General features: G+C 38.2%; 1 protein-coding gene and 1 non-coding gene across 2 annotated transcripts; one reads left to right on the top strand and one right to left on the bottom strand.

Annotated features, from left to right (window-relative positions):
• Nucleotides 1-248: 248 nt before the first annotated feature.
• LOC129647441 (chorionic somatomammotropin hormone 2-like) lies at nucleotides 249-12,827 on the bottom strand. The gene is made up of 5 exons (XM_055574533.1): nucleotides 12,773-12,827; nucleotides 5,267-5,448; nucleotides 3,102-3,209; nucleotides 1,051-1,230; nucleotides 249-422 (listed from the first exon to the last, which is right to left on the bottom strand). The coding sequence occupies exons 1-5, from the start codon at nucleotides 12,825-12,827 to the stop codon at nucleotides 249-251; spliced, it is 699 nt and encodes a 232-aa protein (XP_055430508.1).
• LOC129648036 (U6 spliceosomal RNA) lies at nucleotides 7,872-7,980 on the top strand. The gene has a single exon (XR_008712641.1). It is a non-coding gene; the product is annotated as a U6 spliceosomal RNA (small nuclear RNA).
• Nucleotides 12,828-18,628: the final 5,801 nt, after the last annotated feature.

Below are 18,628 nucleotides of genomic sequence, written 5' to 3'. Positions count from 1 at the left end.
TGCCTTCCAATAAATGTTTAGTTTTTAGCTTATTATACTGAAACACAGACTTCTATTGGTAAACTTTCCACCACTTAGAAAATGTGGTTATTTAGTGTTATTCAGTGTTTAATAACATTAAAGAAAATTTTTGCACATAAAAAAAAAAAAAAAAAGCTCTAAATTTCAAGAAGCTCGCTATGGGATAGATCATTATGACCATCTCAGAGCTGGATAGGATGGATGTGGATTCAGCACGTTTTGCGGGTTCAGCACTCCAGGATGTTGATGTACATGTCAACTTTATGTGAATCCCTGCGCAGGCAGTGGAACAGGTTATAAAATTTTGAAAGACACCTAATTTCATTGCTGAACTTCATGGATGAGAGTCTTGAACAGGGAATGCCAGCCTCGTGTATCGTTTTCAAGACTCGAAAAATAATCTGAATACCCAAATGATAATGACTTCTTATGTGTTTTATTAGTATTTGCTTTTCTTTTTTTCTTGTAATTATCAAATAAAGATTTGGGGAGGACATATGAATATAAAACTCTCTAGATATGGATTTTGGAGCCAGCCTCTGAGAAAACTATTAGAAATCTAAAAAGTAGAAATGGAACTCAAATTTAGTTTTAACTTTCCTTTTTCTTCCTTCCCACTCTCATCCTTTGATTTGAGGAGAACAGAGAAAGAAGACAAGGGGAACTTCAATAGCAGATGTCCGGGGTTACTTTAGAAAAATGCTGATCTTGGAAAGTCTGTTCTCTAGTACTATTACTCTTGAAAACATTACAACCACCAGTGCCCAGGAAGAGGCAAGCTTTTGGTGGAATGTGTGCAATGCAGGGAAGGCTGCATGTGTCAAAAATTGCAGTGAAATTCTGACTCCTTTACAGTAGAATCTATCACTCTGAATGTCTAGGCTCCTGCTTTATGTAGTAGCCATCTAGCATATAGAAGTCATGAATCTTTTTCTTACAAAACGAGATATTTCCAAACTTCTTACACATTACAGTGGTCACCTCTTTCATTCATGAACAAAGCAAGAAAGCCCTCTGCAGGATGCTCACCTTCCTGAATTGACTCGCTATGATTGTTTGAAGTTTCTCTGACATGTTCTCAATCTCCTTGGCACTTGATACGACAGCCTCTGACAGATTTTTCATACTCTGAATCTCCGTGACTAGATAATACAGAGGATTATTCCAGGAGTACAGTAACACAAGTGTCCACTTACTAAGGTCTTCATTCTAAGCAACCAGAAGAAACGGTCTCATTAAAAAAATCATAATTCAGTGGTTTTGGTAACATGTGATCTTTGCTCAGAGCAGCTGACCTAAAAAGCTTTTGGTTATTCCTATGTGTATGCAGAGATTTTTGAAGGTAGTAAAAGTTGCAAAAGGATAAAATGTAAGCTATTAGTTCACACTTTGCTGAATTTTTAAACATCTAGGTTATTTTAGGAACTAATTCTTCTGATGCGTTCTTATTTATAACCTGAAGAATTTTGTTTTTTCCTCTGAAATTCTACCACCACTCAGTGAGTTCTTTTGTGTTTGTATATTTGCGTGAGAGAATCTAAGTATTTACGCAAGTCAGTATGTGCTGCAGGGCCTGACCCAGGAAAGAGCGATTCCACCTGTGCCCACATCATCGTCACCCAGTGAGTCGTTCATATTAATGAATCAGATGAGTCCTTCCTATTGATTGTAGATCGGTAATTGCTTTATGATATTACAACAAAGAGACAAGGAAGAAGACATGACATTCTTAAACAGGCTTCTCTCCTCAGCTGATCCCACACCAGCCCCATGCTGATATCAGAACAGTTGTTTTGTTGACATGTCTCTGGGCAGAAAATGGCACAGTGTTGTCTTTAGTAACAGCATCAGTGGGATTCACAATGGAGGGTTCCTCCCTAGTTCACTACTACTAGCAGAAGTGAGCATGAAAATCCCAGGGACTGAAGATCTCTAGTTAATATGCTTGATTTCTTTACAGCCATTAACTGTTTTACTGGTAAAGAACAGAGAACTGAATAAGATTAAATATAGTAATGCACATAATGTGAAAGTGAAGTCGCTCAGTCGTGCACAACTCTTTGTAACCCCATGGACAGTAGCCTGCACCAAGCTCCTCTGTCCATGGGATTTTCTAGGCAAGCCACCAGGGAAGTCTTGTCACATAAAGTGCTGGGTAAAATGTAAGGCCATGTAGTAACTCTAAATAAACTTTACGTTTAAGCTTATTGAAAATCCCTCCTCTTCTTCCTCTTTCTTTTTCCTTTACTTGTTCACCCTCATTATTAATGAGCTTAACAGGGGAATAGAATGCTAGTATCATTAAGAAGGTTGTAGAGAGAGAAGATAGAATTTTAAAGGGGGATATATGTGAAAATATTTTAAATAATGTTAGGAGGAAGGATAATGCAGGAAATCAGAAAGAAGAGATTATAACAGTGAAAATTTGGAGTTGCCATAAATGATTGAGGCTTGATATGTAAACTGTGTTGTCCTCAGAACAGAGGCAATTGTTGCCGCCATGAGAAGCAAAGCAATGTTTTATAGGCAATTGTTGGGGGGACTTACAAATTAAGAATAAAAGGTGACAGAGGAATCGTTGAGAATGACGAATGAAGAAGGTGTCAGAGAAGTAGAAGCAGAATCAGGAGAGCCTTGAAAGGCAGATGGGAGGGCTCGGGTGATGCAGTATAGGATTCCCAAGTAGGAGTCACTAGTAACAGGGAGTACTCAAAACTGGGGTGTGTTTCTTACATATTCATGAATTTTTCAATCTTATATTTTACACATGGAAGTTCCCATTCATTTCCTGTTTTCATACAGAATAATAGCTGCGATCCTGTGTCTAATGCATTGTTGAACTAAAGTTGTCTGCATGGACAATTTATAGATCTGTTATTTATCTTGCTACTACAGATCTTTAGTCATCCCTTGATTTCGCTCATGCTTCATCAGCTGCATAATATAGTTTCTCTTCAATTGCTTACGGTTCCTCCACCTTTTTCTGCATATACAGTTAACATAACCTCTAATAATCTGAACTCTGGTAACCTACATAGTGTCTCATTTGATCCAGTGAAAAACCCAGGTGAAATACTCACGTTCATCTGCTGGGCTTTATCTCTTTCTTCGGGAGTATGGAAGGAATTGGTGTGACAGCTCTTGGTGGCACTGATATAGTACAGTTTGCCCTGGGCATATTTTTCATTCTGAAAGTGATCAGGCAATTGGTTAGGGTTGTTGGGCATTCAGTTCATGAACCCATTACCAGAACACTAACATGTTTGATAAACGTGTATTTTTTTTAAAGGGGGGGCTCACAAAATTTGAAAGTCATTCTTTTCCTACTTTTCTATATATTGTATCTATAAAAATGATTTTACATATACCTTTTCTAAATTAAACCTTTTCCATTCTCTGTTTTATTATTATTATTATTATTTTTACTATTTGAACCAAATATAGTACATATGTACCAATATTTGGTGCTTCCCAGGGGACGGTAGTGGTAAAGAATATTCCTGCTAATGCAGGAGATATAACAGGACTGAGGTTTGAATCCTAGATGAGGAGCATCCCTTTCAAGAGGGTAAAGCAGCCTACTGCAGTATTCTTGCCTGGCCATTCCTATGGACTGAGGAGCCTGTTGGGCTACAATCAGAAGGGTTGTCAAAAATTGGACACAACTGAAGTGACTTAGAATGCATGCGTGCACCTCTATTTAACCATTTAATATTTGTTTACTTGGAAGAGTTGGAAAAAAAAAAGACAGTCAAAATGGAGGATGAAAGAAAATCTAATGAGTAAAAAGAACTACGTGAATTTAATAGAAAACTTTAGCTCCGCCTTTTATTAGCTGTCTGCTCTACTGTGTGCTCCTTGATTGACCTAAAAGAATTAACATACAGATGCTTGGGGCTGGTACACTGGGACGACCCAGAGGGATGGTATGGGGAGGGAGGATGGAGGAGGGTTCAGGATGGGAAACACATATATACCTGTGGCGGATTCATTTTGATATTTGGCAAAACTAATACAATTATGTAAAGTTTAAAAATAAAATAAAAAAAAGAATTAACGTACAAGTTTCAAATACCATGCTCAGAAAGAGAATAATTGTTTCCAATTGTAAACACCCCTTCTATTGTAGCTCGAAACCTATTCATTATTAAAACAATAATATGTAGCTTAAAAAAACTACAAAGTATTCGTTTCTGTGCCTGGGAATCGGCTTTGTTTAACATGTTCCAACCACCCAGTTCACTGCAGAGCAGTTCTCATTTATTGGCTATTTACTCTAAGCCTGGAGAGGAAAGCCCAGAGACACTGAAGAACCAGAAAATCAACACACTTCCTTTCCCCAGTCCCACCTGAAAGTGCTTTGTCTCAGGTAGTATTGTGGACTGAATCTGTGATCTTCAAATTCATGTGTTAGAGCCCTAACTGCCAAAGTGCTGTGTTTTGAAAAAGGTTCTGACTTTTGGGGATCCCATGGTCTATAGCCCACCAGATTCCTCTGTCCATGGGATTTCTCAGGCAAGAATACTGGAGTGCTTGCCGTTCCCTTCTCCAGGAAATCTTCCAGACCCAGGGATAGAACCCAAGTCTCTCACATTGCAGACAGATTCCTTACCATCTGAGCCACCAGTGAAGCCCATTAAGGTCAAATGAGCTCTTAAGGTGGAACACTGATCCAACAGGTTTAGAGTCTTCATGAAGCGAAACACCAGAGAATTCACTCTGTGTCTCTTTGTCTTTTCCTCTATCTCTCTTCCCCACACCCCACCTTTTGGGAGGAGTCACAGAGAAGCCAGCCTGGGAAGAAAGAGTTCTTACCAGAACCTCACCTTGCTGGCACCCTGATCTGGGACTTCTAGCCCCCAGAACTGTGAGGAAAGAAATTTCTGTTGTTTATTCCACTGAGTCTATTGTATTATTTTATAGCATTCCTAGCTGATAAATACAAAATCATTTATTTTGGAAATTTAAAAAAGAAAATGAATGAAAGGAAATTGAAAAAGTTATTGCACTCCTTAGGAATCTTTGAGATTCCACAAAACTGATCCTTTCTTCGATTTCAACATCTTATGAACTGATGGCTTCTTTAACCTAGAGAGGGTGTTACTGCAGCCTTCTTCTTTGAAGGATAGTATAGCCCAGTCACTTAGGGGAAGTTTCTTTCTGGGAGCCTGGCGGGCTACAGTCCACAGGGTCGCAAGAGTCGGACACGATTTAGCAACTAAACCACCACCACCATAGTACTTACAAACTCATTGAACATTATTGTGGAAAGGTTATGGAAGTCGTGGGAGAGGCTGGCGGCATTGATAAACACGTTTGTAAGGGATTTCTGGAAGGAGACAAACACGTCAGAACTGCAGGATGGGCATGAGATACCTTGGCACGGGAGCAGATTAGACACAACCAGCAGCAGCAGCAGGCAGGACCCTGTTTAAATAAAAACATGAGCCATTCTGAGATGATCTGGTCACCTGAGGTCATCAAATCCATCCTATTGAGGGAAGCCTTTTCTTTCCCTGTTGCTCTGATCAGGAGTTCTTGCTGTAGAAGCTGGGGTGGGGAAGAAGGAGCACTTTCTGTGTAAATTTAGATGGATGATAATATTTGCATAGATAAAGAGTTGGAGAAGTAGGTTACTCCATGTACTTTTGAATTGCCCCCAGAAGTACTTCTGTGCTCTGCAAACATTTGGAACTTAATTCTGAGCCAGAGTGTTTAGGCCATTTTTTTAAGACAGTTTAATCTTGGGACCCTGCAGACTCTGTGCAGCAAGGCCCTCTAGGAGTTTGCAATTTTTTTACTCTACATCGACTAATGCTTGAATTTTGGACACTGAAATGACAAGAAAAGTCCAGTCGATCTGTGTGGTTTACCATCACGCTGGGGTAAGAGTAAGCACGTAACTGACTGATCACTACTCTTGAGTACAGAGAGTATAGTAAGAGAAAAAGATACTGTACCTTGGATCTGCTCACTCACCTTAGTAACCCCATGCATGTCTCTGATACTTTCACAAAAGCTTTAAAACATCTCAAAATCTGTGTTTCACAAGAACCCTGTGAGATAGCCTTAATTTCACTATGATCATCAAGTTATATTAATGAAGTTGTGATGACTTGGAGAGGGCAAGTAATTTTCCCCAGGTCCCATTATTAGCAGATGCAGGTGACTGGGCACCAGCACACTCATGTGTTCACTTCCTGATGTCACATCACACATGCCTGTGGCCCTCGGTCTGCATGTGTGTAACCAGGACCACATCAGGAGCTGTGATGACTCTGCTTAAAGAAAAAATACTTTGTCTTTGACTGCAAAACAACAGTGACCCTAGAACATTGGTCTTATCCACTTGCTCTGCTCTGTCTATAAAACACTCACTGTTAAAGTCTTTGACAATTATCAGTGTGGGGGCCTGGTTCTTTGGCTAGCCTTTCTTCTTGGCACCTTGGCAGCTCTTCTACTCTTATCCATCTTTATTCTTCTCATTACGTTTGTTTCTTCGAGAAAATAGCAAATAAACCTCCAAATGGTAACACAAGAATATTACCTGGTCAGCACCCAAGACGACATCATCGACTCTGCAAACAAGGCCTGCCCTTTCCTGAATTTGACTTTTTAAGGACAAAATTTACCTGTCTGGTCGGGAATACATCCTGAAAACCCATGGGGCTTAGTTTTTGAACCCTCTCCAAACATCTCCTCTTTGATACTAGAACTAGATCTTCATGCTTCCATGATGTATTGTAATATTTCAGAAATTATTCCTGGCCCTACCTTTGGCCAACAGAAGCATAAATCATAGACTCTTGCAAGCATGATTTTAGTATTACTTTTCCTGTCTGACCTTTGTAAGTAAGCAGAATTTAAGACTAAAGTGAGCAAGAATTGAGTTTGGACAAGAGAACTGAAAAAATAGAGATTTTATCCTCCTGAATGAGATCTGAACATGATTCTTTTTCCAATTGACCAGAAGAGTGATAATTTAATTAAGGATAAGATATCAGCATTTACTAGGTTTTCTCTGCTCTTAGTTAGTTTAAATGGGCATGATATCTAAGAATAAAATGAATATTTAAAATTAGGTGATGAAAATAAAAGAAAGTGAAAGTGAAGTCACTCAGTCGTGTCCGACTCCTAGTGACCCCATGGACTACAGCCCACCAGGCCCTCCATCCATGGGATTTCCAGGCAAGAGTACTAGAGTGGGGTGCCATTGCCTTCTCTGGAAAATAAAAGAAGTGGTCCTCAAAAACAAGACATATAAGTTGGAGAAATTTGGGACTATCTCTCTCATCAAGTAAAGAGCTTATTGTGACAGGCCAGGAGGATAATAGCTTATATAACAAAAATGTATTTGTGTGCATATATTTCTGTGCATGTATACATGTGCTATGCATAAATATATGCTTAATTTCTTCATGAAACTTTGGACCTTATAAAATTCAATTTTATAAGAGGTGGTAAATATAGCAGAATACCCTAATTCCTAATGTAATTGATCATCTATTGGTAGATGACTCACTATATGATTTTTTTCTGTTAAATTGTTTTTTTAATATTTTATCTCAAATACTTATTTTTTTATTTTTTTTATTTAAATCTATTTATTTTAATTGGAGGCTAATTACTTTACAATATTCTATTGGTTCTGCCACACATCAACATGAATCCACCACAGGCCTACACATGTTCCCCATCCCTAGCCCCTCTCCGAAGTCCCTCCCTGTACCATCCCTCTGGGCGATCCCAGTGCACCAGCCCCAAGGATCCTGTATCGAACCTGGACTGGCGATTCGTTTCCTATATGATATTCTACATGTTTCCATGACATTCCCCCAATTGTTATACGTGTGTTTGCTTTCATAGCACATATATTAAAAATCTGGAATAATACTGAGAAGATTAACATGACCCCTGCCCAAGAATGACACACAAATTTGTTAAGCCTTCCATATTTTTCTGTAACAGCTTCGAGGGGTGGGACGGGAAGGATGGTGGCAAGGAGGTTCTAGAGCGTGGGGACATAGGTATCCCTATGGCTGATTCATGCTGATATTTGGCCAAAACCAGTACAATATTGTAAAGCAATTCCCCTTCACATAAACATCAAGAAATTCAATTATAAAAACTGTTATTGGTGATCATGTAACAGATTCAGATATCCATTGTATGACTAAAGAGGATCTGACTCTAAACTGATGATGTCAATTATCATTGGTTAATGATTCATTAACTTTATTTTTTTTTTAGTTGAATGAGAAAAGTAAACTCACAAACACTATTGTCTTGATTCAGTGTCGTAGCAAGCTATAATCCTTGTCAGCGTTCACTTTTCGGTGGTATAGTGCCCAAACTTTGAAACTGAGGCTGTTCCCAGAAGCGCACAGTCGTGAGTCCTGCCCAGGGTTTTTGTTTCTGATGCTGCAGGCTTCTGTTCGCTGGTCACTAAGGCCGAAATTCTCTCTGCTGAGCATTCTCTGGTCTATCATGTGCACAAGTCTTTATATTTTGGTTTTCTAATTTGATTCTCTTATTCTTTTGATTAGACTACCAATTCACTTTAAGATTTATTTTTCAGACCTTTTGTGCTTTGATCTTTCTGATGCTCATTAGTGTATTTGCTTCCATGTCTACCTTTCTGAGCAGTTTTCATCATCACATAAACCCTACCCTATACTCTTTCTGTCTGGATTTTGGCGTTTAACATCAGCATATTTTTATGAACTTCACTTTCCTTCTGGTGCAGTTTCTGGTACACAGTTTAAGCTGGTTGGCTCACATCTGGCTTGTCTGTGTTGTCTCAGAACAATTAGAGAACTCTGCTTTCTTTCTCCTCAATACTGCACCTTGTTTTGATACCATTGCTAATTTTCTGTGATTTCCCTTCCTGCCTCATAAGCTTTGTCTTTCTCAATCTACTGTACCCTGAGTACTATGTGCTGTATGTTGTTATTACTATTTTAAATCAATATCCACTAGTATAGCAGAGAATTAAAGGCAATAAAATTCCAATAGTATTAGTAATAATACATTCCCCAAAAATGTAATCCAGTAATGCTCCCAGTTTTAAATGACTTTCTATGCATGAATTATTGAGGTCCCCTACTCATATTTCCATACTAGGTGTTTCAATTTTGAAATAGAATGTAGAAAACAATGGAGTGGAAAACTCTGACAATCACCTTAGATTTTAGATGCCTCAAGATTAAGTATGCAATTATTAGTTTGTTATAGTTAATAAGGCTATTCTGAGCACATATAGCTCAGTGACGGGTGATTGCTATTGGGTAAAGGATGTATCCTGTGAACTGCATCACCAAACAGGTGATTGGAGTAAAGAAAGCAATGCCAGGAAGACACAGGCTTTTGTTCTGGAAGGAAAAACTTACAGGGTCTGTCATCTACAGTCTACTCTTCAGATTTTTCAAAACACTTACTCTTCCTTTGCTCATTTAATAATTTGGGTTGTTTGATTTCTTTTCATACTGAGTTGCATAAGTCTCTTATATATACTTGGATACGAAGCCCTTACAAAATATGTGATTTGCAAATATTTTTTTTTCATTCCATAGGTTGTCATTTCATTTTATTGATGGCTTCTTTTACTGTGCAGAAGGTTTTGAGTTTGATGTGGTCTCACTAGTTTATTTTTGCAGTTCTTGCCTTTGCTTTTGATGACTGAGTAATTTGAGCTGCTTGTATTTTGGAAAGCAATCCTTTATTGGTTGTTTAATTTGCTATTATCTTCTTCCATTCTTACCAAAAGACTCAGACTGGCTGAATGGATACAAAAACAAGACCCATATATATGCTGTCTACAAGAGACCCACTACAGTCCCAGGGACACATACAGACTGAAAGTGAGTGGATGGAAAAAGATATTCCATGCAAATGGAAATCAAAAGAAAGCCAGACTGGCATTCTAGTATTAGAAAAAATAAACCTTAAAATCAAAACTATTATAAGTGATTAAGAAGGACAGTACCAAATGATCAAAGGATAAGTCCAAGAAAAAGACATAACAATTTTAAATGATTATGTACCCAACATAAGAGCACCTCAATACATAAGGTCAACACTAACTGACACAAAAGGGGAAATTGACCGTAACACAATAATAGTAGCATGTTGACACCACACCTATACCAGTGGACAGATCATCAGAACAGAAAAGTAATAAGGAAACATAAACCTAGAAGGAAATATTAGAGCAAACAGAACTAACTGATATCTTCAACACATTCCATCCAAACACAGAAGAATACACTTTCTTCTCAAGTGCACATGGAACATTCTCCTCATCTTGGGTCCCAAATCAAACCTCAATAAATTTAAGGAAATTGAAATTATATCAAGAACTTTCTCTGACCACAACACTATGATACTGCTACTGCTACTGCTGCTAAGTCGCTTCAGTCGTGTCCAAGTCTATGCAAGTCCATAGGCAGCAGCCCACCAGGCTCCCCCATCCCTGGGATTTTCCAGGCAAGAACTCTGGAGTGGGTTGCCATTTCCTTCTCCAATGCATGACAGTGAAAAGTGAAAGGGAAGTCACTCAGTCGTGTCCAACTCTTAGCAACTTCATGGACTGTAGCCTACCAGCTCCTACATCCATGGGATTTTCAAGGCAAGAGTACTAGATATCAATTATACGAAAAAAAAAAAAAAAAAACAACTTTAAAGAACACAAACACATGGTGATTAAACAACACATGTCTAAATAGTGAACAGTTTACTGAAGAAATAAGGGAAATCAACACATTCCTAGAAACAAAGAACAATGAAAACATGATGATCAAAAACCTAGAGGATGCAACAAAAGCAGTTCTAAGAGCGAATTTATAGTCATAAAAATCCGACTTCAAGAAACACATTCTACAGACAACCTAACTTTACGTATCTTTAACTCTTTTTAAATTTCTCTTATCAATGTCTTAAAGGTTTTGCGTAAAATCTTTCAGCACCTTGCTTGTTTATTTCTAAGTGTTTTATCTTTTTTTGATGCAATAGCAAATGGGATTGTTTTCTTTATTCCACTTTCTCATAGCTTGTTGTTGATACATAGATAGGCAACTGAGTTTCGTATATTGGAATATAGTAAACATAATGTATGCTCCATCTTTAAAGAATAGACATTTTCCCACAAATAAGACATATAGATGATCAAGAGGTATATGACAAGATGCTCAGTATCACTAATAATCAAAGGAAATGCAGATCAAAAGCACAAGGGATATATCCTCATACTTGTTTGAAAGGTTAGTACCAAAAATGTAAGAAATGACAAATGTTATTGAGGATGTGGAGACAAAGAGGGCTTATGCACTGTTGGTAGGGATGTATACCGGTGCAACTCACATGAACACATACTGTGGAGGTTATTCAAGAAATTTAAAAGAGAAGATTTATGTGATCCATTATCCCACTTCTGGATATATAGTCAAAGCAAATGAAATCATTGTCTCAAAGAGAGATCTGTATTCTCATGTTCATTGCAGCATTATTCACAGTAGCCTTGTTATAGAAACAACAATCTTTCAACAGGTGAATGGATTAAAACCATCTGATGTGACATATGTACTACTACTACTACTAAGTCACTTCAGTCATGTCCGACCCTGTGCGACCCATAGACTGCAGCCCACTAGGCTCCGCTGTCCCTGGGATCCTCCAGGCAAGAACACTGGAGTGGGTTGCCATTGCTTCTCCAATGCATGAAAGTGAAAAGTGAAATAAAAGTTGCTCAGTCGTGTCCAACTCTTAGCGACCCCATGGACTGCAGCCTACCAGGCTCCTGCGTCCATGGAATTTTCCAGGCAAGAGCATTGGAGTGGGGTGCCATTGCCTTCTCCGTGTGACCTATATAGGTAAATACTATTTAGCCATTAGAATTAGAACGAAATCCTTCCATTTGTGGCAACATGGATGAAACTGGAGGGCATTACACTAAGTAAACTAAGTCAGAGAAAGACAAATACCATAGGGTCTCAACTATAAGGACTTCAAAAAAAAAGGGGGGAACTCAGAGTAGAAAAATGATTGCCAAAGACTGGAGGGTAGGACAAATAGGGAGAGATTTTTAAAGGTTACATATTTTCATGTATAAAAAATTAATAAGGTGAGGATCTAAGTTTGAGCTTCATGATCTAATCATGAGATTGAACAAGCTCTGGGAGTCGGGATGTACGGGGAAGCCTGGTGTGCTACAGTCCCCGGGGTCACACAGAGTGGGACACGACTGAATGACTGACTGAACTGAAGAGAGTGGAACTTACCTGTGTTCTCCTCAAAAAGCAAAAGTTAAATGTGTGTGGTGATGACAATGTTACTTAATAGAAGGGAAACTCGTTTCTAATGCATGCACAAATGGGGGTGGACAAGATGGAAGTGGGGTACACCTCTCTCCACTGATGCATCAAGAACGTCTAAAGTTGCAGCAGTTCTCATAGAAGACCAGGTGAATACTGGCAGGACTCGCTGACTACTGAGAAGGAATATCCGGATCCATACAGAACTTGGTAGGACAAAGGAAAGAAGGGACAAGGAGGACGGGGAAAGAGGGAGGAGAGCAAGTGGGACCAGCCTGCACCTGGGGATAAGGGAGCTGAAGTGCAGGGGTGAGATACCCTCGTACATGGCCATCCACTGGGACGGGGGAGGCATTTGAAGCTGTTGGAGAGTGAGCTAACTAATGTGACAGTCTGAACGGAGTGAGAACCACATAGACAAGCCATGCTGCAGCCTTTCATACCTTGGATAGGGTTGTAAGTCCACTGGTGTCCACGGAAGCTGGGAGCTGGAGCCATGGGGATTGCAGAATGATCCCAGGATGAGGACTCCTGTTGACCGTGGGGAGTCAGCCTGATGGGATGGGGTGGAGGAAATGTGCTGCATGGAATGCTTTAAGGAAAGCCATGAGGCCATAAAAGTAGGGTTCAACTGCCTGTGGAGCAGAGCTATCTCTTTCTGCATGCTGGTACCTGTAGGTTGAGCAATAGAGAAAGACTTCAGTAAGGGTGGTCCTTGAGTGCCTGATGCACTAATCAATGGAGAACTTTGAATGTCTATATACCCGACCCTACACTATTCTCTGTCTAAATTTTGGGGTTTAGAATCGTAATATTTTTATGAACTTAAATTTCTTCTGGTAGAGTTTCTGGTTTACAAATTAAGCTAATTCCTGACAGCTGGCACGATCTTGATGTTTCAAGAAACTTTGAGAACCTTCGTTCCTCTCAAGGCAATACTGACCTTTACTTTACTACCATTGCTGACTTCCCATACTTTCACTTCTTGCCTAATATATTCTATGTCTTTCTCTATTCGCTATGACATTAGTAGTATGTATCTCTGTGTTGGTATTAATATTTATAATCAATTATTAATGGATGCAGTAGAGATCCAAAAGGACTACAGTTACAACAGTAGTAATAAATAACCCCTAAATTATAATCCATTAATGCTCCCATTTAAAACTGGTTTTCTATCTATATATTATTGAGGTCTCTTAACTCATTTTCCTACTAGGTGGCTCAATTTTGAAATGAAATATAGAAAACAATGTAGTGGTAAACTCTGTAAATTGCCTTCCTTTTGATATGCCTCATTAGTAAGGATTCAAATATTAGATATTTTTTCCCCTGGTGGGGCTGTTCTTAGTACATATTATGGCTCACTGTGGGGTGATTGCTATTGACTCAAGAATGTACACATTGAACTGTAATTGTCAAATAAGTGAGTGGAGATGAAGAAAGTAATGCCAGGAAGGGACAGGCTTTTATTGTTCTAGAAGGAAAACCTTGCTGTGTCTCTCATCTCTAGTCTAATCTTCAGATTTATTGAAAGTCTTACTATTCTTATGCTCCACTAAAAATTCGGATTATTTGGGGGTTTTTGTCCTTGAGTTGTATGTCTCATGTATTTTTGGATTTTTTTTTTCATTTTTTTTTATTTTTAAACTTTACAATATTGTATTAGTTTTGCCAAACATCGAAATGAATCTGCCACAGGTATACCCGTGCTCCCCATCCTGAACCCTCCTCCATCCTCCCTCCCCATACCCTCCCTCTGGGTCGTCCCAGTGCACCAGCCCCAAGCATCCAGTATCTTGCATGGAACCTGGACTGGCGACTCGTTTCATATATGATATTATACATGTTTCAATGCCATTCTCCCAAATCTCCTCACCCTCTCCCTCTCCCAAAGAGTCCATAAGACTGATCTATACATCAGTGTCTCTTTTGCTGTCTTGTACACAGGGTTATTGTTACCATCTTTCTAAATTCCATATATATGCATTAGTATACTGTATTGGTGTTTTTCTTTTTGGCTTACTTTACTCTGTATAATAGGTTCCAGTTTCATCCATCTCATTAAACTGATTCAAATGTATTCTTTTTAATGGCTCAGTAATACTCCATTGTGTATATGTACCACTGCTTTCTTATCCATTCGTCTGCTGATGGGCATCTAGGTTGCTTCCATGTCCTGGCTATTATAAACAGTGCTGTGATGAACATTGGGGTACACGTGTCTCTTTCCCTTCTGGTTTCCTCAGTGTGTATGCCCAGCAGTGGGATTGCTGGATCATAAGGCAGTTCTATTTCCAGTTTTTTAAGGAATCTCCACACTGTTCTCCATAGTGGCTGTACTAGTTTGCATTCTCACCAACAGTGTAAGAGGGGTCCCCTTTCTCCACACCCTCTCCAGCATTTATTGCTTGTAGACTTTTGGATCGCAGCCATTCTGACTGGCATGAAATGGTACCTCATAATGGTTTTGATTTGCATTTCTCTGATAATGAGTGATGTTGAGCATCTTTTCATGTGTTTGTTAGCCATCTGTATGTCTTCTTTGGAGAAATGCCTATTTAGTTCTTTGGCTCATTTTTTGATTGGGTCATTTAATTTTCTGGAGTTGAGCTGTAGGTGTCGCTTGTATATTTCTGAGATTAGTTGTTTGTCAGTTGCTTCATTTGCTATTATTTTCTCCCATTCTGAAGGCTGCCTTTTCACCTTGATAATAGTTTCCTTTGTTGTGCAGAAGCTTTTAAGTTTAATTAGGTCCCATTTGTTTATTTTTGCTTTTATTTCCAATATTCTGGGAGGTGGGTCATAGAGGATCCTGCGATGATGTATGTCAGAGAGTGTTTTGCCTATGTTCTCCTCTAGGAGTTTTATAGTTTCTGGTCTTACATTGACATCTTTAATCCATTTTGAGTTTATTTTTGTGTATGGTGTTACAAAGTGTTCTAGTTTCATTCTTTTACAAGTGGTTGACCAGATTTCCCAGCACCACTTGTTAAAGAGATTGTCTTTAATCCATTGTATATCCTTGCCTCCTTTGTCAAAGATAAGGTGTCCATATATGCCTGGATTTATCTCTGGGCTTTCTATTTTTTTCCACTGATCTATATTTCTGTCTTTGTGCCAGTACCATACTGTCTTGATAACTGTGGCTTTGTAATAGAGCCTGAAGTCAGGTAGGTTGATTCCTCCAGTTCCATTCTTCTTTCTCAAGATAGCTTTGGCTATTCGAGGTTTTTTGCATTTCCATACAAATTGTGAAATTATTTGTTCTAGCTCTGTGAAGAATACCATTGGTAGCTTGATGGCGATTGCATTGAATCTATAGATTGCTTTGGGTAGTATACTCATTTTCACTATATTGATTCTTCCAATCCATGAACATGGTATATTTCTCCATCTCTTAGTGTCCTCTTTGTTATCTTTCACCAGTGTTTTATAGTTTTCTATATATAGGTCTTTAGTTTCTTTAGGTAGATATATTCCTAAGTATTTTATTCTTTCCGTTGCAATGGTGAATGGAATTGTTTCCTTAATTTCTCTTTCTGTTTTCTCATTATTAGTGTATAGGAATGCAAGGGATTTCTGTGTGTTGATTTTATATCCTGCAACTTTACTATAGTCATTGATTAGTTCTAGTAATTTTCTGGTGGAGTCTTTAGGGTTTTCTATGTAGAGGATCATGTCATCTGCAAACAGTGAGAGTTTTACTTCTTCTTTTCCAATTTGGATTCCTTTTATTTCTTTTTCTGCTCTGATTGCTGTGGCCAAAACTTCCAAAACTATGTTGAATAGTAATGGTGAAAGTGGGCACCCTTGTCTTGTTCCTGACTTTAGAGGAGATGCTTTCAATTTTTCACCATTGAGGATAATGTTTGCTGTGGGTTTGTCATATATAGCTTTTATTATGTTGAGGTATGTTCCTTCTATTCCTGCTTTCTTGAGAGGTTTTATCATAAATGGATGTTAAAATTTGTCAAAGGCTTTCTCTGCATCTATTGAGATAATCATATGGTTTTTATTTTTTAATTGGTTAATGTGGTGTATTACATTGATTGATTTGCGGATATTGAAGAATCCTTGCATCCCTGGGATAAAGCCCACTTGGTCATGGTGTATGATCTTTTTAATGTGTTGTTGGATTCTGATTTCTAGAATTTTGTTAAGGATTTTTGCATCTATGTTTATCAGTGATATTGGCCTGTAGTTTTCTTTTTTTGTGGGATCTTTGTCAGGTTTTGGTATTAGGGTGATGGTGGCCTCATAGAATGAGTTTGGAAGTTTACCTTCCTCTGCAATTTTCTGAAAGAGTTTGAGCAGGATAGGTGTTAGCTCTTCTCTAAATTTTTGGTAGAATTCAGCTGTGAAGCCATCTGGACCTGGGCTTTTGTTTGCTGGAAGATTTTTGATTACAGTTTCAATTTCCGTGCCTGTGATGGGTCTGTTAAGATTTTCTATTTCTTCCTGGTCGAGTTTTGGAAAGTTGTACTTTTCTAAGAATTTGTCCATTTCTTCCACGTTGTCCATTTTATTGGCATATAATTGTTGATAGTAGTCTCTTATGATCTTATGATCTTATGTATTTCTGTGTTGTCTGTTGTGATCTCTCCATTTTCATTTCTAATTTTATTGATTTGATTTTTCTCCCTTTGTTTCTTGATGAGTCTGGCTAATGGTTTGTCAATTTTATTTATCCTTTCAAAGAACCAGCTTTTGGCTTTGTTGATTTTTGCTATGGTCTCTTTTGTTTCTTTTGCATTTATTTCTGCCCTAATTTTTAAGATTTCTTTCCTTCTACTAACCCTGGGGTTCTTCATTTCTTCCTTTTCTAGTTGCTTTAGGTGTAGGGTTAGGTTATTTATTTGACTTTTTTCTTGTTTCTTGAGGTATGCCTGTATTGCTATGAACTTTCCCTTTAGGACTGCTTTTAAGTGTCCAACAGGTTTTGGGTTGTTGTGTTTTCATTTTCATTCGTTTCTATGCAAATTTTGATTTCTTTTTTGCTTTCTTCTGTGATTTGTTGGTTATTCAGCAGCGTGTTGTTCAGCTTCCATATGTTGGAATTTTTAATAGTTTTTCTCCTGTAATTGAGATCTAATCTTACTGCATTGTGGTCAGAAAAGATGCTTGGAATGATTTCTATTTTTTTTGAATTTACCAAGGCTAGATTTATGGCCCAGGATGTGATCTATCCTGGAGAAGGTTCCATGTGCACTTGAGAAAAAGGTGAAATTCATTGTTTTGGGATGAAATGTCCTATAGATATCAATTAGGTCTAACTGGTCTATTGTATCGTTTACAGTTTGTGTTTCCTTGTTAATTTTCTGTTTAGTTGATCTATCCATAGGTGTGAGTGGGGTATTAAAGTCTCCCACTATTATTGTGTTATTGTTAATTTCTCCTTTCATACTTGTTAGCATTTGTCTTACATATTGCGGTGCTCCCATGTTGGGTGCATATATATTTATAATTGTTATATCTTCTTCTTGGATTGATCCTTTGATCATTATGTAGTGACCATCTTTGTCTCTTTTCACAGCCTTTGTTTTAAAGTCTATATTATCTGATATAAGTATTGCTACTCCTGCTTTCTTTTGGTCCCTATTTGCATGGAAAATCTTTTTCCAGCCCTTCACTTTCAGTCTATATGTGTCCCCTGTTTTGAGGTGGGTCTCTTGTAGACAACATATGTAGGGGTCTTGTTTTTGTATCCATTCAGCCAGTCTTTGTCTTTTCGTTGGGGCATTCAACCCATTTACGTTTAAGGTAATTATTGATAAGTATGATCCAGTTGCCATTTACTTTATTGTTTTGGGTTCGATTTTATACACCGTTTTTGTGTTTCCTGTCTAGAGAATATCCTTTACTATTTGTTGGAGAGCTGGTTTGATGATGCTGAATTCTCTCAGCTTTTGCTTGTCTGAAAAGCTTTTGATTTCTCCTTCATATTTGAATGAGATCCTTGCTGGGTACAATAATCTGGGCTGTAGGTTATTTTCTTTCATCATTTTAAGTATGTCTTGCCATTCCTTCCTGGCGTGAAGAGTTTCTATTGAAAGATCAGCTGTTATCCTTTATGGGAATTCCCTTGCGTGTTATTTGTTGTTTTTCCCTTGCTGCTTTTAATATTTGTTATTTGTGTTTGATCTTTGTTAATTTGATTAATATGTGTCTTGGGGTGTTTCGCCTTGGGTTTACCTTGTTTGGGACTCTCTGGGTTTCTTGGACTTGGGTGATTATTTCCTTCCCCATTTTAGGGAAGTTTTCAACTATTATCTCTTCAAGTATTTTCTCATGGTCTT

The sequence above is a fragment of the Bubalus kerabau genome, chromosome 3 (genome assembly GCF_029407905.1).
Source record: "Bubalus kerabau isolate K-KA32 ecotype Philippines breed swamp buffalo chromosome 3, PCC_UOA_SB_1v2, whole genome shotgun sequence".
In the NCBI taxonomy this organism is placed as follows: domain Eukaryota; kingdom Metazoa; phylum Chordata; class Mammalia; order Artiodactyla; family Bovidae; genus Bubalus; species Bubalus kerabau.
This window is presented reverse-complemented; position numbering and strand designations above follow the sequence as displayed.

Bases quoted from the DNA above. Each gene is read 5' to 3' on its own strand.
- LOC129647441 (XM_055574533.1), bottom strand. From the start codon at position 12,827: ATGGCTCCAGCTCCCAGCTTCCGTGGACACCAGTGGACTTACAACCCT. The intron at 5,449-12,772 runs GTATGAAAGGCT...TTATTTAAACAG, and splicing joins GACTTACAACCCTATCCAAG to GGTCCTGCCTGCTGCTGCTG. The intron at 1,231-3,101 runs GTGAGTATTTCA...CTGGTTGCTTAG, and splicing joins ATAAAGCCCAGCAGATGAAC to AATGAAGACCTTAGTAAGTG.